We start from the raw sequence: 27,905 nt of genomic DNA on the forward strand, positions 1-27,905 counted from the left end.
CACTGACCACTAGTCCGAGTTCTCACAAGGGTAGGCGGTGCGAAGTATTATCTTTTCCACATTGCAGACGAGGAAAACAAAGGTGTAGGAAATCGACCTAGGAACCAGAAAGTTTTCGCGCCTCACCTCGCTGTTTCTCCACTCCTCCGGTCTCCAAGTCCCGTCTCCTCGGTGTGACTCCGCCTTTCCCCTCCTTCCCAGCCCGCCGCTCCGCTCAGGCTACAAAACGCTCGCTCAAACTACATTACCCACAACGCCCCGCGCCGACCCATCGCGACTGGGGCTTTCCCTAAGCTGCTGTTGTAATTAATGTTAAACCCACATTTTTGAGGAAAACACGAGTTATTATCTGATTTTCCAATAAGGTGCCTCTTTTCACCTGCGATGCCCACTGTTCGGTGACGAGGCCTCATCCGTTCAGGCGACTGCTCTGGCCACCCTCCTCCTCCTGCCCCGGCCTCTGTCAGGTCCCCGGGGTCCTGGGAGTGTCATTGGCGGATGACCGCCGCCCTTGCAGGGGCTGTTGCTTTCGCGATCATGGTCTCCGGCAGCAGCGGCCTAGCAGCCGCCCGCCTCCTGTCGCGCAGCTTCCTCCGTGAGTCGGGCTGGGACTCTGTAGTCCTGGCCTCCGCCGGTTCTTGGAACCTCCGCGTCCAACGTCCTGGCCCAGGCCGCGGCGGGGCCCTCCAGGGTAGCAGCTTGTGGAGGGCTGGGGAGCCGCGAGGGCTCCGACTCCGAGTCCGGGACCCTGTGGGGTGAAGGGAGCTTTGCTGGATGCATGGGGTGGGAGGATAAGTTAGGCCGCTGGTGGTTGGGGACGTCGGGTGGCTGAGCCAGGATTCGGGTCTGGTAGCTCTGCAGACCTGGGAGCTTGCTCTTGCCCCCGCAGTGCGAGTGGCGCAGTGGGGGTGATGCCTATATTGACCTTTATGGAGTGAGAGGTGAAGAGGTCCAGGATGAACCTAGCTGGGAGGATGAGCGTCAGTTGAAAGGTAGGGGAAAGGTGTCTCAGTAGGAAATTGAAAGGTGAGGCTGTGTTCTTTGCACAGAAGGGTCCTACACTTCGAATTGTTCCTTCTGTGGATTGTCGGGTCAGGGGAAAGATGGTTTCTCCATCTAGAGTCGGTATAGACCTGTAGAGTCTTAGAAGCTTAGGGTTGGCTGAGACCTGGACCAGTTTATTTGCAGTGTCTCCACCAGGCGGTTGTGTGATAACCTCAGTTCCTGAAAACTTAACAGTCTTTGAGTAATGCTGACTGTTGAACATTTTTGCTATGTTCTAAGGAAACTTTGTAACAGCCATGTCAAAGTTTGAAGTCTGGCTAGACCTTTTATAGTCTGTGTTATAACCCTGGGCACTTTTCTTAATCTGTTTCTCAACTGTTGTTTCCAATTACATGAAAGGAATACCGTATTTCAGTGAATCTGAGGCACCATCGCTTGTAAGGTGCACCAATATTTTTGTTCACCAATGGAAAATGATTACTAAAGTTGTGACATGCCATTGGTTGTCAGATGCATCCTGATTTAAGAGGTGTTAGAAAGTGAAAATAATGTGCATCTTAGAAATAATGATGTACAGGATGATCTGTGCAGAATAAGTGAAGCAATTTGTATAGAACACCTGATAAGTGATAGACATCTAATGTTAGTTTCCTTCTTCCCCTTTGCTCCTAATTCTGCTTCTTGTACTGAATATTGGATGAAACTTATTTCTTTTCTTGAGAAGATTAATTCTAAAAGTGTGCAATGATGAGTGTGCACTCAGTAGCTACACTTAGTTACCAAATCACTTGAGGACAAAGGTCTGGCTAGATAATTTTGGCAGGTAGGAAACAGTTGGGTTTATTTGGGAAAGTTTTCTGGAGATTCTTATTGTATGATTTAAAGGACAATTGAGGATGTTGTAGACAGAAGGAAAAAAGGGATTAGTTATGTCTAGTAATCACTTTGGTGGGTAGTTTGAGCACCAATAATCTGGTAATATTGGATATGGGCCTAAGCCAGCTAAATTTGAATAGAGTGTGGGTTAGAATGTAGAAGGCCTGTTGTGTAGCACAGCCACTATGGTGGGAAAGCCCAGGAAGGAGTTGCCCACCTATGTCTTTCTCTCCTGGGTTCTTGCTGGTCTAGGTTCTGAAAGGTCCTAGCCTTGAGTAGGTCTACTATCTTATTAGGAGAAGAATCTAAAGAAGAAAGGAAGAATGTCCAAAAGATCCAGGTCCTTAATCTACCCTTAGCAGTACTTAACAATCCTCTTCCCACAGAACTGGAAGTTCTTTCTTCTTCTCAGGATCTTGAGGTCTCAGAGATCATCTGGTTTAGCTTTCTATTGCTGTAGTGGTCTCGAATTATCCAAATCATGTGATTAACTTGTTATTAGAGGTCTGACTTATGAGATCTAAACCAAGATAATGTATGTTAGAGTGTTTCAGATGACTGTTTAATATATAAACACCTCTAAATTTGCAAACCTCTGACTCTTCCTTCCCAGGCCACATTTCTAAGCCCATTTTCACTCCCACTAGAAAAACAGCAGCCACAACATTACCTTGCAAACTTTTTTTTAGGGGGTTATAAATTATTTAGGCTCTGAGGTTAATAGAATTAGAGGTGTTAAGGAATTTTGTTCTCTTAAATTTCAGTTGATTGTACATTATGTGCTGAATATTGAAGGTCATAAGTGTTGCAATATTAATTTGAGTTTAAAAAATAAAAAAAACCAAGCAAACACTGAGAGGTGTCTTCCAGAGCCCTATTGGACATGCAGAAACAAAATTCCAGTTTTATAGCTTATGAAAAGAGGGAAAGAAGCCAGTTGAAGTGGGGAGGGAAAATAAAAGGAAAAATGAGAAAATTTCTTCTAGGAGAAAGTATAAGGATTTTCATAAGCACCTTTGAAGTTGAAATAGTGAAGTTTTTAAAGAAGTATAAAGCAATGAAAGGTCTTTTTAAACATTTCAGGAGCATCTATAAATTGAATCTTTTAGAATAAGTAGGGAATAAAACCCAGTATTTTTGAACCTCAGAATTAGGGTATTTTAATGCCAGAAAGTGAACCTTACATCCAGCTGGTCCCGCATCTTTGTTTGGCAGATGAGGAAATAAACTCAGAAAGTTTGCACCTAATATCAGAAGGGGTCTTCAGACTCTGTGCTGTGTGGTAGCCTTTGCACCAGCATATGCCACATGATAGTTTAAGCTTCCTGTTTTGGAGATCTGATTTTTTTTGGCAGTCTCAGTGGTTTGTTGAGAAGGTGAATGTCCTGCTCAAAGGTGCTGCCTTCCTGTTTTATATGTTTGCAGAGTGTGTAGGCCTGTTTTTAGAATTGGGGAAGCAATTAGAAGTGTAGGTTGGAAAAGGAGACCCTCAACAGTGATGTTTCTGACACTGGTATCTGTTACCATTGCATCTAGGAACCAAATCTTTATTTCAGAAATACAGAATGAGTTTGATCCAAATGTACCAGTGTAGCCATGAGAAAGTGATTTGATTATATTTTTAACATCATATTTGTTTTCCCATATAAACATAATTGGAAATGTTCAGAATAATTTCCCTTAACTATAGGGGAACAATATCATTTTGCCAAAAGACAGGCATTTTGTTGCCTTATACCTACATTTTTTTACATTATAACATTTCTAAAATTGGGATGTGTCTTATAATTGTTGATAGCTTGCAAAAATTGACAGTGTTTTTCTTTCTTACTAGTACTTGATAGTACTTCAAAATCAATGGTGTTTTATATTTGATGAAATATGGCACTTAAAGCCTATTAAGCTTTATTTGTAAGTCAATATTAAATGAATATATAATTTTGTATTTGAATAGTAGGTTGTTTGGGGTTTAGGGATAAGTGGATGGTAAGCTACTCTGCTGTATTGTAAGGTCCTATAGGTATGTACCACGATAGGCAGTATATTACATTTGAATAATGTAATACATGTGGTTAATAAGTATACATTTGTTAAATTCATGAGTACATGCATGAATAAATGAGTAACAGGGACACAGTTTGAGAAGTGACTTGAAGAAGGAGTACTTTCATGAACAAATCTGAGATTATTGGTTAGGAGTGTGGTACTGGTCATACAAGGCCATGGTTTGAGTCTCACCTGGGCAGGAGCTCTTTCATTATACACTTAATCCCACCAGCCATCTTGTAAATGATGTGGTTGCTATCTATGGGAAAAAGGACTCAGTATGTGACTGATAGGTACAAATTTGTCACCCCTGTTGAAAACACATCTCTCTTAGATTACTCGGTTCCTTTCCTTCATTGTCTTTATTGCAGTTTGTATAATACTTTCATAGTTGTGTGCTTCTTTGTTTAATGTTTAGCTCTCCTAGTGGGCAAGAAGATTCGTGTGGGTAGGGCCTGAGTCTGTCTTGTTCACCTGTGAATCACTACCACCTGACAGATAGCCTGTCATAATGAACATAATGAATTTTGCCAAGCAAAATTGGTCTGCTCCTTCTACATCAGTAATGATGATAATAAAATAGCTCTTCGTGATATGGCACTTGCTCTACCCTAGGCACTATTTTACATGCTCTGTATATTATTAACTTATTTAATTCTCACATTGGCCTATGAGGTATATACTGTTATTATCCCTGTTTTTACAATGAACCTGCACCTTTACAGATGTTTCACATGTTAAAAACTTGCAAGTATATTTGTGCATACTATACATTATATATAGACATAGGTTAGCATATTTATAAATAAACATATAGGATGTGTGTGAGGACATCTAAAAACATTTCTGATTGGATTTATTCGATTTTAAAATATGAATTATATGTTCTGTCTATTTAGGAAAAGATTTTACCTTTGTGCTTATATGGGGTTGTAATCCCGATTTTGTGCGTATACCAGGCACTTTGTTACTCAATTTACAGGCATCATCTTGTATTAACATCACAGCCTCCTCATGGGTGTCTGTTATTCCAAACAGGGAGACTAAGGCTAAGGGAGATCAAAAGAAATGCCCTGGGTTGCATGACTGGTGAGTGGCAGAACATAAACTCAGGTCCAGGCCTGTCTGATTCCTGGGACAGTGTTCTTAGCTGCTCCGAGGACACAGTCCTAAGGTTAGGCTGGCCAACCTCTAAGAACGTGAAGAGAAGGTGACACCAGCACATCTGCTGAAGGTGGCCCAGAATGTGGCAGCCATAGCCTTTACTATCAGAAAATTCTTCCTGGTAGCCAGCCTCAGGCTTTTCACATCGTGCAGTTATGGCCCACTTCTATGTCAGTTCAGATAGATTGTGCGCTCTTTGAAGGCTGGGACTATATTATTCAACACTTTATCCTTGACACTTGGCATTGTGCCTTGGCATAGATGCTTCTCAAATCTTGGTTGAATAAATGAATGGCCATGACAACCCCAGGAAGTGGTATATGTACTTGATTGTTCTAACATCCTCTCATTTCAGTATCAATGATAACCTTGTCTGGCATCATATAGGTTTGTCAGGATGGATTATTATCTCACTTTCTTGTCTCTGAATGCATATTTTGAGCTTGCCTCTAAGGTAATGATAGTCTATTAGTTCTAGCTTCTCTCAAACTGGGTCTGAATGAGTCTGGGCCTGGTGAGTAGATGTGGAGATCGCACGTGCACGAGGACATATCCACACCTATACACTAGAACTTTCTCAAGATCTACTTCATTAGATGCTGTAGGCTGTCAGGGGTGTTGTTGCACAGACTGAGCACTACTAACGAGCTAGGAGACTGGGAGGTGAACTGCTGTATATCACACTTCTGATCAGATTTTTATGAGCACCAAAGTTCTGGTATTGTGAAATCTTGAGCTTTATAGAGTTGGCCCAGGAGGTTTGGAGTTACTAGGAGAAGGCTGGTCTGTTATTGAAGCCATGCTTTAGAGACATAGGGAGATATGTCTTTTCTCAGGGTTACGCCTACCCCTATGGAAGGAGAAGTAAGTGAACCATCTGATCTCCTTTCTTAAGTTAGTGAGTATACGAGGAGGACCAAACTTTACCTATAAAAAGAAGTAGTTTCTTTTAGCAAATATGGACTCTAGAGATTCTGATCTTACCATCTGATCTTGTAATCAGATCTTCTACATTCTGATCTGAAAACTCATGATGGATGGACAATTTATTGAAGATTCCAGGAATGGGAGGGAATGGTAGAGCAGAGTCTGCCACTAGTCAGGAATAGCAGCAGGGGAGGAAAGGAAATATTGTACAGCCCTTGCACAAGTATTGTGGTTGTGGGTGTCCAGCTGGTAGTACAGGGCGCTAAGGGCAAGAGTGGACCTTGAGCACTGACTGGGTTGGAGTCTGTTGTACAGCTCAGTGGGGGTAGGGTCTCAGGCCATAAATTCCTGTTGTGGTGTCTACTGGCCTAGAGTCTGGTGCTTAGCTGTGCCCACTGTGCCAGGACTTGACCCTTTGTTCAGCATAGTGTAGTCCAAGAATATAGCTGTCAGTTACCCAGCAGTTCTGTGCATATACCAAATGTTCCTCTCTTGGATGGTAATGGTGAAATCTGGACCTGTCTCTTCCCTCGAGGTGTAGAGGACTCCAGATACCTCTGCCAGAGCAGATGTTGATTCTCAGTTATGGAACCTGAGGTCTGAGGATTTAGGAGGGCATGAGGCAGTGATTCAAGGCAGAAAACGTGATATGTGACAAGATTTTCTTTTCTGGAGCTAGCTTTCATGGGCCACCTCAATGGTATGTGGAAGTCTAGCTACTTAGAAGGGGCCAGGGATGGGCCACAGAGAAGGCAGGTTGGTGGCTCTAATGGAGGGGGTTTAGAAGGTAACCCTCAGTTTTTTAAGTCATCCGTGCTACACTTCCTACTGCTTTTGAAATATGGGGAGTTGGTTGTAGTAACTACTTAGATTTGTCAATTTTCGTTTAGGTTATTGCTGAAAATAACTTGTTTTTTTCTTTTTTTTACAAGTTTCTCTTATTTGTCTACTTTCCTATTTATTTCTTATATATGAAATATATAAAAGAGTCATATCAGAAGAGATCAAATTAAGTGATTTGGGATTATATTTTAGACAAGTTTTATTCTATAACTTAACATTTAATATATTATCATTGGGGAATGAATTGCAGAGTAGTTCTTCCTTATACCCCTGACAAAGTTTGCCTCTTAGCTTACCTGTTGTTTGCAGGCTTAAAAAAGTAGGGTCAAATGGGAAAGCATGCGGCTTTTTAGTAAATATTATTAGTGGGGATGATACCTAGTTTTCAGAACCTGGATTTAATTTAAGCCATTTATCTTTGAGCCCCAGTTTTCTTTCTGAGTAATAAAAATGATAAACTTCAGCTTTGCTTTCTCAACTCAGAAAAAAACTACAAGATCGTAATTCTTGGTAAAGAGAGGATCCTGGAGAGTAGAACACTGTCTTTTTTGTTTGGTTTTCTAAATTATTTCTGTGGTTAGTGTGTCTCATTTAAAAAGTGACATTTAAATTTGCCATGATCACAAGATAGCTTTTGCATTAGAGGGCTTTGTTATTGTTGTTACTAAGTTGAGTTCATAGTTTAAAAGTTTGGAAAAATTATAATGTGTCATATTTTCTTTACTTCTCAGTGCAACAGAATGGAATTCGGCATTCTTCCTACACAGCTTCACGGAAACATCTCTGTATTGATAACAATACGAAGGTTATTTGCCAGGGTTTCACTGGTAAGCAGGTATGTATATCTAGATTTTTATTTTAAAGTGTAGACTCGAGATATAAAAAGATGTAACTATTTTTTGTTTTTGATATCACAAAATTAATAATGCATGATTGTTGCAGTAAACTATACTGTACAACAATGGGGTTGTATCGTAGGAGGAGGTTAGGTGTCTGTAAGATGAAACTTGTGTTTAAAGATACCTTGAAAATCCCTGGAAGTACATTTGTTGGAGAACCACATACTGTCTTTCAGCAAGTATAGCATTACTGGTTTTCCTCCATCATTGGAATAGATCACTGTTTCTTTGATTAAGCACTAGGTAAAGTAGGTTACTTGTGTTTGGGTCTTTTACAAAATATATATATATATATAATGTTAAACACAGAATCCACATTCATTGTGGAGAAATGCTCAAACCCAGAGAGGCTCATTGAAAGTGAGACAGGCAGAAGAGCCAGTACACTGACTTTTCCCATCTTACGCTCTCTCTGTGGCAGTGGTCTAAGATTAGCAGGCAAAATTGCCTAAAGTGTTTTAATTTGTTCTTATTCATTTGTTGTCATTCTCTCTCCCTCTCCCCTGTCAACATTGTAGAATCTGCTTAAGTTTAAATATATCAGCAGTGTAATTTTGCAATAAAATGCAACATAGGACTCTCCTTTCCCTATTCCCTACCACCTACTCCACAGGAATTCATTCTGTTAGTAAGTTGGCACGTGTCCTTCGAGATATTTTTCTTACACATACAAATACAGTATCTTATGTGTATTTTACAGGGTTTATTCTACAGTACTGTATATGTTAATATTTATATAACATTATAAGTATATAATATATATAGTGCATATATCTATAAAATAGATTTTTAAAAGTAAAATTGGATATCAAAGTTTCTGTGTATTTAAAATTTTAATAGCTTCTACTAAATTGCCCTTTAAAACATTTGAACGAATTTATACTCCCACCATAGTAGGTGCACAGAATTTTTTAAATGAGGGAATACTACCAAATCAGTTAGAACATAATCACATGTCTTTACCCAAAATATTCCTTTCTTCATTATTAAAGAAGTTATGGCAAGATAAAAGCAGTTAATTTTTTTTTTTTTTTTGCTAATTTCAAGTTAATGATTTTTTTGTAATTAAAAGAATTGTCATGCCAGTTCTGCAGTATTTTGGTTATCTAGAGCAGAGGTCAGCAAACTTACTTAGTAAAAGGCCAGATTGTGAAAATTTTAAGCTTAGTGTGTTAATACAGTCTTTGTTACAACTACTCAACAGCATTGTAACTGCAAAAGCAGCCATAGAAAATATGTCAATGAATAGACATGCCTGTTCTAATAAAACTTAATTTACAAAACCAAATTCCATAGGCTATAGTTTGTCAAGCCTTGATCCAGAGGAATGATAGCTAAATATCTACATTTCTGTAACTTTTGTTTTAGAAATGTTAGGAATTGTTTTAAAACTATACAGTTCTATTTAAAAAAAAAATTTGGTTAGCAGATTGTAGCATGTAAAATATTCTTTTGCTTTTGACTTTTTTTGACTTTTTTCTGAAATAACTGGGTGCACAAATGTGAGTTGCAGTGGACTTTTTATCTTTTTCTTCTTTTACTCTTCTACTCTCTTAAAAAAAAAAAAATTCCAGTCAACAGTAGGCTATTAGAAAAAAAAGAATCCACCACCAACCAGAAAAGAAACATACACAAAACTCTGAAATTTTGTTCATAGGTAAAATTGGCTTACTCATAGCAAGACAATTTATGAGTCCTATATATGCCATTCCAAGGAAAGTAGATGCTCATCCAAGACTTGAAGTGCATTCAGTCTTCCCCTTCCCAATTTATGTGTATGTGTATGTGTATTTATTTATTTTATATGTGTGTGTGTGTGTGTGTGTGTATAAATATATTTTTTTTTATGGAAACGAAGTCTTGCTGTGTTGCTCAGGCTGGTCTCGAACTCCTGGGCTCAAGCAGTCCTCCCGCCTCAACTTCTTGAGTAGCTGGGATTACAGGTGCATACCACCGTACCTGAATTAATATTCAGCTTGTTTTTTGGTTGTATATTAATATTATTGGCATATAATCAAATGCTTAATTAATTCAAATTCCCCACATAAGCTTATTATGTATGATTTTGTTTTTCTGTTTGCTAAACTTTATATGATCCTATGACATTTTAATCTCTAAGCTTTTCTGTAAGAACCATTGTCCACATGTAAGCACTATCTAGAACTGTCTCTGCTTCCTAAATTAGGTGATGGTTTGCCTAAATATTTAAATCCAAGGTTGGTTTCAGTGTCTTTCATTTACCAGCAATTACCTTGTTTCCCATTCACTTTCCTTGGTTTTGCTTTTGTTTTTAAAGTAATTGAGAGGCATAATTGCCTCAGATTTGTTGATTCAGATTCAGTTATTATAGAGGTAATGATGAGGTGTGAAATTTAGAGCTTATATCCGCAGGAATTCTGCATTTTTGTCTCAGTTCATTTTTTCAGTGCACATGTTGTACCACATATGAATGAAAAATATTTGTATTGTAAGTAGATTTCAGCAATGCAGATTTCTAATGGTTGCTATCTGATTTCTTTTAGTGACTTTTATGAGCTGCTAAAATTATTCCTATTCCTAACTGTACTGGCTGGTGATATGGGAAAACTAAGGAAAATAAGGTGATTTTGAATGGAAATGTTAATTCCTGTTTAGCACTATATTAGAACTAAAATTTGGTCCATTTGAATTTACCTGGCAGTGTAGTCTCGACCATCTGGAGTGAACGACCAATCTAATATGGACCGATACTTTTATAAAATATAGTAGAACTGTTGCAGCAATGACATACTGCTATGTTTGCAAACATTTTCACTTTTCATTTTGGTTTTTTAAGAGATTTTTCTTTCTTCCCTCCCTCCTTCCTTCCTTTTACTTCCTTCCTTCTTTTCTTTTTCTTTTTTTTTTTTTTGTTATTTCCTTTTTCTTTTTGCTTTTATTTCATTGCAGACCAGCAAGAGTCTGCAGACCACACTTTGAATAATACTGTTTTAAGAGAGAGAGAATTGGCCTGTGGTTCTTTATAAAACTCTGTGCCTGACTTTAGACAAGTCACTTCGCAGGCTTAGGGCCAAGTTTCTTATTTTGAAAAAGAATTTGAATCAAAAAATTTCTGACATCCTTTTTAAGGCCCCAATTTTTATGCCTTTAATAGAATGTGAATAGTTGGTTCAGCAAATTTAGGTCATTGAATGGCCATATAGATCCATTCATTTTTCAACAACTATTTATTGAGTGTCTACTATATGTAATGTGTTGATTATGTGCCATATTGCAATGAACAAAGTAAACAGAGATCACAGTCTCATGGAATTTACATTTTGTGGTGGGTGGTGGAGAAATATATCAAAATCAATGGATAGATGATATGTTAGAAAGTATTAATATAATTGCTATGGCAAAAATAAACCAAGGAAAAGAGAGTGTGTATATGTGAGTGGAGTCATGGTGGTTAGGATGGCGGGGTGGGGATTTTATGTCAGGTAGTCAGGGTGTCTGACCTCTGAGTCAGGATCCAAAGGAGATGTGGGAGTGAACCAAATGGATATCTAAGAGACGTATATTCCACAGAGGGCATAGTGAGGCCATGAGGCAGGCATGTGCCTGCTGTGTGGAAGCTGCAAGGCCAGCGTGGCTGGAGTGAAATGAGCAGGCAGACATGGGGTTCTAAGGTGGAGAGGCAGGTTGTGTATTAATCTGTAGGACAGTGTGAGGAGTTAGGCTTTTACTATGATTGAAATCTAAAATAATCAGAGTGTTTGAGCAGAGTGACATGATCTTCCTTATGTGTTAACAGGATCACTCTGGCTGCTGTGGAGATTAGACTGAAAGGGAATAAAGGCAATAATCCTTCAAGAGTTGAGGAGACTTAGACCAAGGTGGTACCAGTAGAAGGAGGAAGAGTTGTCAAATGTGTTTTGAAGGTAGAGCAATAAGATTTACTAATGGATCTAATATGGGATATAAGAGAAAGAGAAGAATCAAGAATGACTTCAATATTTTTGGTCTGAACATCTGTAAGGAGTGGAGTTGTCATTAATTGAGATGGGATAGACTGGAGGGGAGTGATCAGAAACTCAGTTATGGGCATGTTGAGTTTGAGATGTCTACCAGATCTCCAAGTGGAAATGTCAGGTAGGCAGTTGACAATGTGAATATGGAGTTCAAGGCAAAGATCTCAGGTAGATATGTGCGGTGTGTATGTCTGTATGTGTATGGGAGGGGTCACCATATGGATGATATTTATAGCTGTGATAAGGGATGACGTCACCAAAGGCATGAATGTAGATGGAAAAGAAGTCTAAGGAGACAGAGAAAGAGAAGAAGAAAACCAGGGGAAGTGAAGCCCCAGAAGCCTAGTGAAAAAGAATTTTTCAATTTCTGGAGCCATTTTTTGTTGTCGCATCTGGATGGGGTGGGGGGGTTGTGGTACTGGCATCTAATGGGTAGAGGCTAGGGCTGCTGCTATATATCCTACAAAGCACCAGATGACCACCCATAAGAAAGAATCATGTCCAAAATGTCAATAATGCGGAGGTTGAGGAGGAAAAATGAATGGGTAAGGAAATACAGGATGTTGACTGGGCAGTGTTAAAGGCTCACGTAAGGTCAGTGATCATTAATTTGAAGTGAGACCAGTTAGAGTAGCTTTGCGGTTTTGGTTTTTTTTCTAGCCACTGTTTGGTTGTACATGTGCAGTCTTAGAATAAGTAGAAAATTGGGTTTAACCCAGGTTGTAGTTTTGCCAGATGTGTAAGCAGAAGTGAGAGAGAGCCAAGGTGGTTGTGTGAGTATAATGATCTACCATCTATTTTAAAATATGTAAAGAGGAGTGTGAGGACACAAATTGCTGAGAAACAATGAAAAGGAGATAGTCTTCTAAGTAAACACCAGGGTGTTTTTGATCATCAGCCAAGTTTGAAAACAGGAACCCTTCTTTATAGCTATTTTGGCTTTACTGAGGCCTGTTTTGCTTCAAGGTTCAAAGCTGTGTTTATTAAGTTGACATATTAATGTTGGATATATGTTATTGTTTGGGAGTAAAACCTATTTCTTTTTCTTTTCCTAAATTGCTAAGATTGCCTTTGCTTCTCCTTAGGCTTCCCAGTCTGCCTTTTCTCAAGGGTCTTATGCTTTTTCCCCTCAGGGCACCTTTCATAGCCAGCAGGCATTGGACTATGGCACCAAACTCGTCGGAGGAACCACTCCAGGGAAAGGCGGCCACACACATCTGGGCTTACCGGTCTTTAATACTGTGAAGGAGGTAATTAATGGCACTTGAGTTCAGCCAGAAAAGAAAAGCAGAGGAAAAGTGAGCTTTCTTTGGGTAGAGATCTTAATTGTGTCCTTTTTGGGAGAGCCACTTGTTATTTGAAAATTCAGTAACCTAGAGAAATTTCAATCGCAGTAAAAACCATTGCGTCATTTTTGCTTATAGACATGCATCATTAACTATTAAGGGAAGAAGTACTGTGGCCAGGGTTCTGTTTGGCTTGTTATCCATTCCTTCCAATGTGTTAGTAGTACAAATGTCAGCAACCACTTCCTAACTCTTACTGAGTACGGACTGTGCAGCAGGCGCTGTGCTAGGTGCTTCATACACATTGCCCTATTCAGCCCTCACCATGACCCTCTGATGGAGGTGCTGTTGTCATCCTCATTTTAAAAACAAGAATATTACTAACGCAGAGAGGTTAAGGGTCTTGCCCATGGTCTCCCAGCTGATAAGTGGCAGACTTAGGATGGCTCAGAGTAAATAAAGAGTGTGGACCTATGCAAACAAACTGAATTGTGGAATCAGATTGACATATCGCAGGGTCCTACTCTCTTCCCCCAAATTGCCGATTTCTTAATAATACTTTTTAAATGATTTTTAAACTAAACTTTAATTCTTCGTTACAAAACTAATATGTGCTTATTGTAAAAATTCAGGTGATAACAAAGGTAAGTAAGTTAAATTTCATAGTGTTTTCCATACCTCAGATTTTGCTTCTGTAGAGAGCTAATTTAAGCTCACTGTACATTCTTTTATTCTCTTTTATTCTACCCTTATGTGAATATATACAAAAATAATAGTACCTTAAAGGAAACTTTAGTGCAAATCCTTGGGTATTTAATAAAAAAAAAAAAATCTAGTGAATAAATTTAGTACTTAGTGTTGATGTATTGATTAATCCTAAGTGTACCTGTCCCCTCTTCTGCATACTTTTCAGGTATGTTTTAAAGTATTGCATTTTTTAAAGTACAAATTTATGGACTTAATCTCTTTTCCGAGTAGTAATCAAATTGAGGTTAATTTGTACTCTTAATCCTAAAATACAGGAAAAAAACAAATATCCTTCAAATTTAGATTTTTCATTTTACTTTAAACTTTAAGATAGGATATACTATATATGTCTATTTGTGTTTTAAGTGTGCTGAATTTTTAAAACGTAAAAAAAAGTTACAAATTATAAATTCTATTATGGCTAACCTTACGACCTCAAAATATAGAGAGAAGATGTTTTTTTCAAAATTGCTCTAGGTAGATAGACTTTTCTTTTGTCATGGGCCTATTTTTGCTTTCTTTTAAAAAAAGTTTGTGTTGCTAAGCAATTCATTTATTATTCATAGTGACAAAAATAGATGTGGCATTTGGAATATTCTGTAAGTTCTTTGACAGATACTGTTTATTTCTCACCCATTTAGCTCTTACAGAGAGCTTTCTGAATGAGTGGGATTGGTACCTTTTTCATCCAGTATGACTTCCTAGGCCAGTTCTTACTGTCACAGTCTAGCTTCTGGAAGTATTTGTAGCCTTAAGAGGTAGAGAACTGTAGGATATCTTTTCAATAAAATACCTCTGTGCCTATCATTTGACTTCTTTTGATTCCAACTTGGTTTTTATTTCTTTTCTTTGCCCTCCCCCAATCATCATCTTAAACGGAGTTTTTCAAAAAAATATTTTTAACTCTTAGCCTCATTTATAGATGATCTATTAGCATCATTTGACTTTTTCACTGTCACTCTTTTTATTAGGGATGCAGTAGAGAAAGTTCCTCAGTCTTTGGGGATGTGAGGAGTCATTCAGGGGTGATTCTCAAAGACACTGTTTTTTACTTCTGTCTAGTCTTCTAGTTATACTTGTATGTTCTATAGCTTAGTATTTGTTGTATCCGTTGTAAAATCCTTGGCACAGCCTTCTGAAAGGTTTTGATTTGTATCTTGATTAAGTTACATTTTTAGCATTTATAGGCAGGCAGTCTGCTGTAACTGAAAAGAATGGACACTTCGGAATCAAATATACTTAAGTTTAAATCTTGGCGCTGCCACTTCCTAGCTATGTGACCTTATGCAGTTATTTCATATATCTTGGCTTTGGCGTCTTGATTTGTAGAACAGGGATAGTCAGCATTCAGGATTGTGATGAAGCCTTAACTGAGAACTACGTAGAGCCGTTTTACAGGGCCTATTACAGAATAAGTGCTGCTCTTAGAGAGTCAGAGATCATTGATGGTCTCTGTCTTCAAGGAGCCTCCATTACAGTAGAAGAGAAATGACCACACATAGAGGTTGGAAGAAGGATACATCCATATTGATATTAATATTTGTAGAGAGCATGCAAAGACCAAATGCAAGCTAATGTCCACAGAGAGAACGGTCAAATTGATATTCTCTAAGTGTCTTATATCGTGAAAGGTGATAGCAATTCGAAGAACCCAATGCTTATTTAACCTACATTCTTATTTTATGGTCATTTATGCATGCACATTTTAGTTTGTTATGTTTCTTTCTAATAAATGTGTGTTTGGAGTAAAAATTGTCAGGTGGAAAACTTCATTTTTTACTATATGTTGATAATATTTACCATGTATATGATATATTTTTAGAGAGATGTTTGAGAGCTGAGTTCTAAACACTTGGAGGCTTACTTAGTCCTTGTTTTCCTAAGGAGATGCAGGGCCTTTGGTTTTAAATAGGTGGTATGGTATCTTAGTCAGCATGAGGCTGGTGTAGAACAAAATTGAGCATGTCACAAGAATGAGGGGACACATACACAAATCAGGCAGTGCGTTCAGATTTACTGATATGTCATAACCTGAGGGAGTGAGATGTCACAACCTTTCAATTCACAGTGGCATTCAGAAGGGGCAGAGGCTATGCTTGATTCAGCTCTTTTCTGACAGTGTAGTGAACTTGAGAATGGGAAGAATGAAGACATCCTGTATCTCCTGTTGGTGTCCTTTTCTGACCCTAAGACATTATTAAAATCATGGTATTGACTTTATTTTACAATGTTTATTACTTAACCAATAATAATGGGCTTCATGGTTAATGTTTTAGGCAAAAGAACAGACAGGAGCAACAGCTTCTGTCATTTATGTTCCTCCGCCTTTTGCTGCTGCTGCCATTAATGAAGCTATTGAGGCAGAAATATCCTTGGTTGTGTGTATTACCGAAGGTATCCCACAGCAGGATATGGTACGCGTCAAGCACAAACTGATGCGCCAGGAAGCGACAAGACTAATTGGGCCAAACTGCCCTGGAATCATCAATGTGAGTGCAAAAATAAAAAGAAGCCCAGATTTAGCCTCTCACAAGGCTAAAGAGCTTTGAACCTTTGAATCATTCTGTTTGTGTAACTATTTTTTTTTTTTTCACTTTTCTGAAACTATGATTTACTTTCTTTCAGCCTGGAGAATGCAAAATTGGCATCATGCCTGGCCATATTCACAAGAAAGGAAGAATTGGTGAGTATGTCACTTTCTCATAAAAAGTCTTTGCTCTAAACTCTCAAAACTCACAAAGAGAATCTGTAACTCTGCAGATCAAGTTTATTTTAATGAAATTAACTTTAGTAGAATTTACCAAGGAAGTTTTGTAGTAGATGGATTCTATATCCTAACTACAATGAGTTTATTTGAGAAACAATTATAATTCTACAGAATCAGTGAAGATTTTGAGTTTTTTTTTTTTAAAGATTTTTTTCTTGCTCAGCACTCCATGGATTCTTCCCTGTGTTCACATGCATTAGTAGTTAATTTCAGGTCATTGCTAAGTAATATTATTGTTACGTAGTATTCCATTGTATGATTGTACCACAGTTTGTTGATCCATTCTCCCATTAATGAATATTTGGGTTGTTTCCAGATTTGAGCCTTATGAACAAGGATTATATGAACATTTGTGCACAGGTTTTTTTTTTTTTGTGGACATGCTTTGATTTATCTTAGTCAAATACAGAGGAATGAAATTGCTAAGCCACAGAATTGAGTATGTTCAATTTTTTAAGAAATCGCTAAATAGTTCTTTGAAGTGACTATCGTTTTATATTCTCACATTCTCAACATAGGAGAGTTCCAATTGCTCCACATCTTCACAAACATTTAGTATTCTCAGTATTTTTTAATTTAGCCATTCTACTGGAAGTGAAATGGTATCTCATTGCAGTTTACATTTGAGTGTTCCTGATAGAGTACCTGCTTATAGGTCTTCTGTGAAGTATCTGTTCAAAATTTTTGCCCATTATTTTTTGTTGGGTTGTCTTTTTATTATTGATTATAGGGGCTCTATAAAAATTCTGGATAGAAGTCCTTTGTCAGATATATGTACTGTCAATATTTTTATTGTTAGTGTTTTCATATATCCTGTTTAAGAATTACTTTGCTTTCTTGGATATCATAAACTTTCTCAAAATGTTTTGGGAAAATACATTTTCCCAAAATATACTGCTACTTGGTTAGTTCCTCAAGAAAATAGCCAAATTAATATTTCAAAGTTAGCCGCATTTTGCGTGTTTTTAGACTCTTCATACCTAACTTTCATTAAGCTATATTGTTTCCCCACAATAATAGATGGTTACAGTGTCTATAAACCATGACTACTAATACTAAATAAGAATAATTGTTACAGTGGGTGAATGTCAGTTGTGTAGTTTACAGAATTGGGTTAAAGGTTGTGATTTTTCTTTATTACTGATGTCTTTTAGAGCTGTCAGCTCTGCTGCCAGTGAACTTGGTAAGTTCACTTGTGAGGGAGGTTACAGGGAGCTTTCTAGGCTATCTGAGTTCCAGCGGGGCCTGATCCAATACTCTTGTACATATTTGGATTTTACTTATCCCCTTTGGTCTGCTTTGAATAGTTACTGCTATAGTCTTAGGGTAAGCATGGAAGAAAGAGTGCTCTGTGCTGAGTTGCCTCTCAAATCTCAGCTTTCTAAGGTGCCCATAAACCTAAAAAAATTAAAAATTAAGAGAAATTGAGGGAAGTCCTTTAGATCTTGGCCCTGTAAATGGCCATAATACTTGATGAGACAGTCCTCTGGGAGACTGCTTGTAATTCTTTTGAAAAAGGACCTTTTTTTCCCCTTAAATATTTACCTAAAAGAAAATATTTGACACTACAAGATTTTTGAGGGGGTGAAGAGGGAAAGATGGTTATTTGTACTAATTATTCCTATTTTGATACCATTGCTCATAGTCTCAGTAGCTTTGTTGACTTCAGGTCCTTGAGTATAGGGAAGGGAAGGAATTTTCAGTCCCTTGAATATTTCTGAATGGGGCATAATTTAATATGATAGCAGTATAATAGTACAGTGGCTTTCCAGTTTGTGTTAATGACAGCTAATAAAATCGCATATCTGGTAATTGAATGTTATTAAAGGGAGTGACTGCATTCACACTTACTTGCTTTGATTTAAGCCTTTTCTTCTTATTTCATCATTTGAAGATATTGTTGATTTGCATGGCAAATCACGGAATGAATTTTAAATATACCCATGTTACTGAAAGTATTTGTAATTTAGTTTATCATATGATAGTCTATAATATAAACACAATCTAATATTTTTGAATTCTTTTCCTGTAAGGTATTGTGTCCAGATCTGGTACCCTGACTTATGAAGCAGTTCACCAGACAACACAAGTTGGATTGGGACAGTCTTTGTGCATTGGTGAGGGATTTTTGTTAAAATCATTTTATTGGCGTGTAGTGTATTCATTGAATGAATATGGTAATAATTATTGATTTTATTATTTATAAGAGGTTTTGATACTATTTTATTGAAAATGTTATGATCTCAAATTTAATTTGATTAAGTGTGAAGTTCTTCTGTATGTTTTCAGAATTCATGGTCTAATATTTAATTTCCAATTTGAGGAACAAACATCTGGAGACATGTGGTTCCTGAAGAGCCTCAGTGCCTGAAAATATCATTTATTTTGATTGCTGTGAAGAAATGGTTCTTCATATTAGGACTTTTGTTATCATTATAATTATGTTCAGTGTGTCACAGTTACTGAATTCTTTGCCATTCTCTATCTCATTCTTAAGGCATCTCTGAGCTGGAAGGTTGTGCTATTATACCTTATTGGTGAGAAAATCGAGGTTGAGGAAGGTTAAGTTCCCCAAAAACTCTCTTTTTTCCACGCCATACTGCCTCCCGCTTAAAAAAAATAAAAATTCCAGCAAGTTTTTACATTTTAAAATAATTTCAGTATTTGTTGCCAAAAGCCAGGCAAATTTCTCATTTTTGTAAATATTCCTTCAAATCCTTAGACCTTTCAGAAATATCTCTTTTATAATAAAATAAATTATAAAATATAGCCCTGGAGTATTTTTAAGATCAAAATCCATAAATTCAATTTTGAAAACATTAATTGAGCCTTTCTATGTGCAAAACTCAATCTTAGGCCCAAGATAATGTAGTGTGATAGAGCCATAATCATGCCATTGCACTCCAGCCTGGGGACAGAGCAAGACCCCATCTCTAAGAAAAAAAATAAAAAGTAATTAAAAAAGAAGTAACAGTCAGTCTGTAGGGAGCGTTTACCTTTAATCCTGCCAAGTACTCATTCTTAAATGTCAAGTGCTTGTAGTAGAGTCCCTATATGCAGGCTCTGTCATCACCTACTCTGGATCCAAAGGAACAGGGATCAGGGTACCCTTCATCCTGTCACACACTGGCACTTGTGTCTTAAAACTTACGAGTGGTTTTCTGCAGTATGCCTCACCACATAGTTTCTTTGCACAAAGAAATTTGTCAAATATTTGTTCTTTCCTCTGTTATAACATCAAGCAGGCAACACAAACACACATTTTCTTAAGATGCTCATTTCTAAAGAATTATCCAGGGTAATTTTGTGGTAGGGAAGAGGCTTGATAGGCTTGATAAAGGAGCTGAAACAAAAAGAGGGTTATCTTTGTGAATATCAGGAACCAACCACCATTTAGCATTCATGTAGTATTACGAACAGAAATAAATACGCGATTGTTGAATGTTAAGTGCAAGAGTGATGATACATTTAAATATATTAGGGAGAAGGGGTAGGCAAAAAAACCAATTGAAACAGCATTTCTTGACCTGAATTCCATAGTTCCTCCTTAAATTTTCAGCTGGTGTTGATATTCTTTGACTTTTGCAGGTATTGGAGGTGATCCTTTTAATGGAACAGATTTTATTGACTGCCTTGAAATCTTTCTGAAAGATTCAGCCACAGAAGGCATCATATTGATTGGTGAAATTGGCGGTAATGCAGAAGAAAATGCTGCAGAATTTTTGAAGCAACATAATTCAGTAAGTTTGGGTTTGGAAAAATATAGCTCCTTGCTCTTAAATGTTATCAGAGGCTTTAGAAGTTATTTTTATGTTTTCAAAGATTAATTTTTCAAGAAAACGTGAAAGATAAAATTAACCCTTTCTAAGCTAGGCTGTCTGTACCAGACACTCAGAAGATTCTGTACTCTTTCTGGGTTGATTCTCCTCTCCTTTCCCACAATGCTTGTCTTCTACTTTGCTACTCTGAACCCTTCTCCCCAGGCATAACCCTACACTTGGTGGTAGGTAAGTTGGCCTCTGGCTGAATGGAGAACATTCCATCAGCCTCAAAGCTGCCACTAGACCTGCAAACTTATATTTTCATCCATGGTTGGTGTTCTTTTGCTGGGTCTCGGAGGAATAAGTGTCCTTTCTCTTTTTCAAGGCTGACCTTCTAAGGATCCTATTCCTCTTCCAGAATCTTGGCTCCCTCTAGCTTCAGTCTTTCCTTCAGTGTAGAATGGCACTTCTTTTCAGAGGTCAAGCAGAAAAGTTTACTGTCTACGTCCTCAGGAGGCTTTCCTTGTTGCCTCTTCCTTAGAATTAAAGGTAAAGAAGTAATGTGGAGTTGTATCATAATTTCATTTAGCTTAAGGGAATTAAGCCCTCTATTGGGGTGAAGAAGGGTGGTGGGAGGAGAGACACTGAAGCAGCTTGGTGCCCAGCAGCTCCACTCAGTGACTGTGCTCCAGCCATTGTGGTGTCCGAGAACTATGGGGAAGATACATGCAAATGATTTCCAGAGTTTCTCCGACACGGATGAATAAGTGGAAAGGCATCTTCAGGAGGCCAGGCAACAGGATGGAGATACTTTCTCTATGCTTGTTAAAAAAAATAAAAATAAAAAAATTGAAGAGGAGTGAGTGAATTAAATGTCACTGTAAAGTAATGAATACTGGAGAGTTAAAGGAGCCAATAATGTTACTTACGGGGTAGAATACACAAAACAAAGCATATTTATTTATATGTGCTTTAAGGAATTTTTAAGGGCTGTTTTGAGTATACTTGATTTTCTTCTGTGGTAATTTTAAGCCCTAGCTCTTATATAAGATGTGACTCAATTTTCCCTCCACTCTCTGGATCTCTTTCCTTTCTTTTCATTCACTCCCTAATCCTCAGCAATCTGGCATCTGTCTGCCACTTAGAAGCTGTGTGACGTTGGGAGTGTTTCTTAACCTCTTGCCGCCTCAGTTTCCTCATTGGCAAAATAGGGATATAGTAGTACCTGTCTCCTAGAATTGTAAGGATTGTAAAGTTTAAATGACTTGGTAACATATAGTAATGCAGTGCCCAGCACGAAGCATGCTCTTGAGCTGTTTGCTGGCATTGAATCTTCTTCCTCTCTTGCCATTGTTTTTGCAGAGGTCACTAGTGGCCTTGATTCATTCTTTATCCTATCTATCCTCTTGGTTTTTCTCCTGGTTTTCCTCCTCTTTATCCCTTCCTGGATCTATTTTCTATGCCGATTTCTTAAGTGTAAATGATTATCTTATATAAACAACATTGTACTTCATGCCGTTTCCATGGCAGAAACCTGAGAACTACCTTGTATTCTCTCATCCCGTTTCCACTCACTTACCCAGATCTGTCTAGGATGGCAGGAGCCACGTTCTGTCAGTGGATTCATTCATACCTGACTCTCACTCTAGACTGTGTTATGGATGGCAGGGAAATGGTATCCCGGGTGCCCAGCCCAGTCCCCTGGCACAGTAGGCACCAAACGTGTCAAATAAATGAAAGAATAAAGTAGATTGTTAGGAGATTGGAGTAAAATTCAAGATTCTCTTGAATTCAGAAAAGTTGTAAAGTTTGAAATTTAAGTAAAAATGGATTTTTCTTTAAAAAAAAAGATTTAGGTTAATATGACATAATACCATGTTAAATTGAATTTTAAGATCTATTACATAAGGCACAATACCTGGCATAGAGTAAACAATAAATGTTATCTGCTGCTACCTCTGTTGTTATTGTTCCAGTTACAGTAATTTTTTTGCAAAAGTTGTGTTGTTTAATCTTTAGCTTGACCTTTTCAGTAAGACATTTTTGTCATTCTTTTATGAATGAGGGAACTGGCACAGAAGGTTAATAACTTGCCAATGGTAGCACATGACCGAGGGGTGGGATTCATACTCAGGTCTGCCTCACTTCTCCATTGTACTGTGGAGGGATCAGGAGTCGGATTGCAGAAGTTAAGGACCAGGAATTAACAGCCCTGGGCATATATGCTCAGACCATACTGATGTCATCCTAACTGGCCTTTCTGTTTATAGGCTTTCACACTCCTTTGTATGTCCTATTTTCAGACTATACTTCCCATAATCTTTTAATTGTTTTTCTCCACTTAAAAAACCTCCAGTGACTCTTTTTGTCAATGAGACAGAGTAACTTTGTTTGACATTCTAAACTTATCATCAAAATCTTGTTTCTTTCTAATGCAACAGTATTCCCACTTTTGGGGGGTTGAAGGAGAAATCAAGTAGAAATTAATGCCACTCAAACATGAGATTCTGATATTCTATGCAGAGCCCACGAGTGAATAAATAAATGACTTGTGGAGTCTTCTTTTTGATTGTATACCACGGGTATTACAGTAGGTGCTGGGCATACAGAAATGAGTGAGAACATAATCTCTGTGTTCACGGAATTCATGGTTTAGTGGGGGAACACATGAGACATAGGTTACAGCCCGTGTACTGAGTTTAACAGTAGAAACGCGTAAGGCACAGCACGGTCATTGAAGAGATGCTGAACTATGAGGGCCATTGTGGAGAGTGTGGGAGGGAGAGTCAGGAAAGGCTTATGGGGAAAGAGAAGGCTTGAGCCGGGTCTGAAAAGTTGAGTAGCAATTTGCCAGGTATCCAAGGAGGATGGTGAACATTCTCAGCAGAGGCACAGAGGTAGAGCAGTGTAGGGTTACTTGAAAATAAAGAGGAAGGAAGAACGAAGGGAGACAAGGCTGGAGTAAGTAAGCGGTGTCAGACCTTGTAGCACCTTACATGCTGGCACCTGGGCATGAACAGGGTAGTCAGTAGACCTGCACTAGTAATCGTTCACTGCCATGTACTACTCACAGTAAAAATAAAAAAGTCAGTTTTACTTAAGAATGTTCTTGATGAAGCATTAAAAATTAATTTTATTAAATCTTGATCCTTGAGTCAGTATTTTGCAATGAAATTGTGAAAGCACTTTCACGACTGAGTTGTGAACTGAACTAGCTGCTTTTTTCATGGAACATGAATTTTACTTGAAAGAATGACTAGCAGACAAACTGGTTATTTGGACTTGGGTATTTGACAGACCCTTTCTCAATAATGAACAAAGCAAACCCGACACATCAAGGAAAACAACTGATAATGTTTGTTGCTAATGATAAAATTTTGAGCTTTCAAGTGAATATTAAAATTTTGGAAAACTTGTGTCTGCCACCGTGAGTTTGACAGCTTCCCCCTACTTAAAGGCTTTTCTAATGAGCTTGGTGGTGAGACTGCTGACTGATTTGTTGATATTAAATGATGAAATGTGTCAGTTTTTGGAAAATCTGCAAAACTCAATGAACCGCTATTTCACAACTGACTAATGCATGTTACAAAATCATTGTGGGTAAAAGATCCATTTAACGCATAAGACAGACTAATGGATTTTAAAGTAACAAAGGACAAAATGTTCACTGCTATGGTTTCAGATCCTAAAATCACATCTAACCTTTAAGAAATTACCACTTGAAGAGGTTCGTATAGTATCAGAGAAGAATATCCACAGTTATCTGTAAGACAGTCAATTAAAATAATTCTTTCTTTTCCAACTACATATCTGTGTGAGGCTGGATTTTCTTCTTATACTCCAGCCAAAATAACATTGCAACAGATTGAATGAAAAATCAGTTATCAGAATCTATTTGTCTTTTAAGTTAAACATTTAAGAGTTAAAAAATAAGTTGTAACATAATGCCACTCTTCTCACTAGAATGGTTTTTAAAGTTTTAAAAAATGATTAATTTTAAATGAATTAACAAATATAAGATTTCTCAGTTTTAATTTCTAATATACTAAATATCATTAGCTACGATCTACATAATAATAGCTCTTTGAGATCCTCAATAATGTTTATAAGTGTACAGGATCCCCCGACCAAATGATTTGAGAACTACTGGTCTAGGGGAAGATGATAGTGCCTGAATGGAGGCTCTCAGATTCCAGATTCCACTTGTGCTCAAGTTCTGCCTTCTACACACCTCTCTGTTTTGCCTGGTTCCTTATTACCTCTGGTCTTCTATTATGAACATGGTATTACCATTCCTTATGAACCTTAACTGTATATTCATATATTACTTTATGAGATCTCTTAACAAATTGATGTATGTACATATTTTATATTATTTCTTCAACTACATTACAAGTCTAGAGCACAGGAATTCTTGTATTTCCTGTATGTGCTTTTTTTTTAACCTTAGAATCTAGTACAGTGATATTTATGTATGTAGAGGTTGCACATTAGAATGGATTTTTGTTGAATGAAACCAATCCCAGTCTTCCTTCTTAGACATCATAGAATGTCAGAGTGAGGAGAAGCTCTTGACCATCAATCTAGTTTAGCCATTTCATTTCATAGATGAAGCAGAGGTCTGAAAAAGTGATGTGCCTTGTCCAAGGTCATGCAGTTTTAGTCACTAGGAAATTGCGTCCTAGATCCTTGCTAGCATACCTTCCCACCTCATCTTTTTTATTAAGGGTGAGCTAATAATGAATTATGACACAAAATTAGGTTGAAATAGAATAACCCATTTTTGTATCTTAAATTATTATTGCAAATCATGTATATTTTCAGGTGTGCTTTTTTTGTTTTTCAAATGAGTCTCATGTATATTTGTGAAACATCTTGTGCCAGTGAAGTGGAAGTTTAATATTCAACAGATATAAACATTTGCTCAGTATTGTTTTCCTGAGTTTGGGTAAAAAGTTGAATCAACTTAATGGAGAATGTAGTAGTTTCAGTCATAGTTTAATGTTTGTGTTGGTTTTCTTGAGATGCATTATGGGCTTTCCCTGCCAAGCCATTTACCATTTACTGGCAAAGTTATGAATTTGAGGTTCAGTTTTGATTGACTTCTTCATCACGGTGTTTAAACTGTCACTTTCTCCTCAGGGTCCAAATGCCAAGCCTGTAGTGTCCTTCATTGCTGGTTTAACTGCTCCTCCAGGCAGGAGAATGGGTCATGCGGGGGCGATTATTGCTGGAGGAAAAGGTGGAGCTAAAGAGAAGATCTCTGCCCTTCAGAGTGCAGGAGTTGTGGTCAGCATGTCACCTGCGCAGCTGGGAACCACCATCTACAAGGTGAGCTCCAACCGTGGCCTGAGTGCTGAGGTGACAGGCCTTCTCAGTGCAGGGCCCACTGGGTGCCTGGAAACCATGGCCTTTTCTTCTGGGTCTTAATCTGTTTTATTTCATTCTGATGTGCAGTTTACCAGTTTTTATCAACTCTCTTAATGTTCTAAAGCCCTAATTGCGCATGACCAGGAATAACATTCTGGTTTTAAAACTTTCTTTTTTAAACATTGGGACTTATTGTTTTATAAGTGGCAAGATTTGACGTACAAAAAAGCATCTCTTGGAGATCGTAAGTGTAATTATTCCCATTTTAGGGGTATAGGGGGAGGATGTGCAGAGAACTACCTTGTGTTTTGTGTTCTGTGTTATGTTTTTTCCATGGAGGGCCTTTGAGATATAGCCACCCTGACCACACATAGATTTCTGTTACGAGGGAGAAGGGTTGAAGGCTGAGTAACAAGAAATAAAAACTGGATGAAGCAGCAGCTGGGATGGAGGGAGATCTAAAGAAGAGAGTGGGAGATTCACCCTTTAGTTTTTGGCCCTGGCTGTTTGAATCCATTGTTATTTACAGGTTGAAAGAGTGACTTCCTAACCTTCCCTCCCCCACTTTTTAATTGGCCATTGTGAGTTAAAATATTCTAAAAGATTTGATATCTTTCATAATCTCTTTGCAGTGATTTTCAGCTTGTCTCTCTTTGAGTGATCATTTAAGTCTTTTAGTTCCTCTTTATTTTTATGATGGTTATAGCCTTGACAAAAAAAGCAAAGAACAAACAAACAAAAAAACGTACTTCTTAAGAATGATGAAAGCAGGCACCAATTGTTTTTGTAGAAGGGAACAGCATTCACAGAGAATTTGAAAATTCTAGTTTGGTGCAGTGTCTTTGCCCTTGTCTTAGGAATAATGAAATGGACTCCTTGTTTCATTGAGTCTTTGCATGATCCTGTCTTTTGGAATATAAATACTATGTGCCATTGTGTTTGGAAGAAATCTGGGTGGTTAGTGTGTGAAGAAGAGTTTTATTTGCAAGTAGGGAAAAAGGAGAAAAGCAAATGCTTAAGTTCACATTGGAGATGTGTGTTACCATTTTACTCCACTAAGTGGCAGTAGGCATCTATACGTTTTGTCTTATTCTAATTGTTACAATCTAGAAAAATATGATTTTCAATATTGTTTCCTTAAACAATACTTCATTGAAGGTATTTGTTTATTTCAGATGTTTCTAAGGTTCTTGACATTTTGTTCAAATCTTATCTGAATCTGTGTTTAGTTTTATTCTCTGGAAATAAGCAAAGCTGTTTCCATTGCCTTATTAAAAGGGCTGGTTGTAGTTCAGGTATATATTATAGCATTACAGGTTTGGATAAGCACAATGAAGTTTGTCAACTCATAATAATAATACTGCAATGAAAAAGTAAGTATTATTTAAAGCATCCCTTTCAGCTTCTGGGTTTAGAAGACATAAAGTTCAAGGTCTGAATCTAGCTTTGTGAAATTAAAGCTGATATGAACTAATTTGAAAGCTGTTATTTTGTGTTCACGCACCCTCATCCTGGTATATTTTACTTCTGTAATTTGGTTGTTCAGGGATCCTAATGATAATAGGTTTGAGAACCATTTTGACCATGAATGTAATTTAGATTTTTTATTTTTTTCCCTCTCTCTCTTCTCCCTCTCTTCTGTTTCTGAAGGAATTTGAAAAGAGGAAGATGCTATGAAAGAAAAAAACAGAAAGTTTCCTGAAACCATGGAATGAATCATTATAGACATGTAGCAGCAGATTGCTTCTGTTGTCCACTGATTGTCAGCCTCTGTGCCTGACGCTGGTCTCTCAGGACAAGGGGAAGCCAAAACAAGGTTGAGAACGTCCTACGTTAAGATGTTTTCATTTCATTGTATCACAGAGACAGCCAATAAATCTACTATTTGATTTGAATATGGTTTTAAAGACTTGTTATTGTTTCAATGTGAGGGATGGAGAGAGTGGATGAAATGGGAGTGGTGGTGGGGTGTGTGTGTGTATGTGTGTGTGTGTGTGTGTGTGTGCGCGCGCGCGCACGCATTTTAATGGGCTCGGGATGACAGGCAGAAGCTCATCTGTGTTTCAGTTTCTGCCTAACTGAGAAATGGAGAGTCTTCACTAATGCTGTGCTTTTCTGTGGTTCCGCAGAGAGCTCTCCCCTTTCCTATCCAGAGCCTACATTCTTTGCTTGAAGTTTAAGACATTCACTGCAAGAAAGCAGAAGTGCTACTAGCCATCCTA

At 37.7% G+C, this 27,905-nt stretch overlaps 1 protein-coding gene across 1 annotated transcript; it reads left to right on the forward strand.

Annotated features, from left to right (window-relative positions):
- The first annotated feature begins 477 nt into the window (after positions 1–477).
- Positions 478–27,578, forward strand: SUCLG1 (succinate-CoA ligase GDP/ADP-forming subunit alpha). Its single transcript, XM_069494241.1, has 9 exons — positions 478–595; positions 7,593–7,696; positions 12,886–13,002; positions 16,062–16,274; positions 16,411–16,468; positions 18,586–18,669; positions 20,141–20,292; positions 25,456–25,644; positions 27,334–27,578. The coding sequence occupies exons 1-9, from the start codon at positions 499–501 to the stop codon at positions 27,358–27,360; spliced, it is 1,041 nt and encodes a 346-aa protein (XP_069350342.1). The 5' UTR covers positions 478–498; the 3' UTR covers positions 27,361–27,578.
- The last annotated feature ends 327 nt before the right edge of the window (positions 27,579–27,905 follow it).

The sequence above is a fragment of the Eulemur rufifrons genome, chromosome 19 (genome assembly GCF_041146395.1).
Source record: "Eulemur rufifrons isolate Redbay chromosome 19, OSU_ERuf_1, whole genome shotgun sequence".
Taxonomy (NCBI): domain Eukaryota; kingdom Metazoa; phylum Chordata; class Mammalia; order Primates; family Lemuridae; genus Eulemur; species Eulemur rufifrons.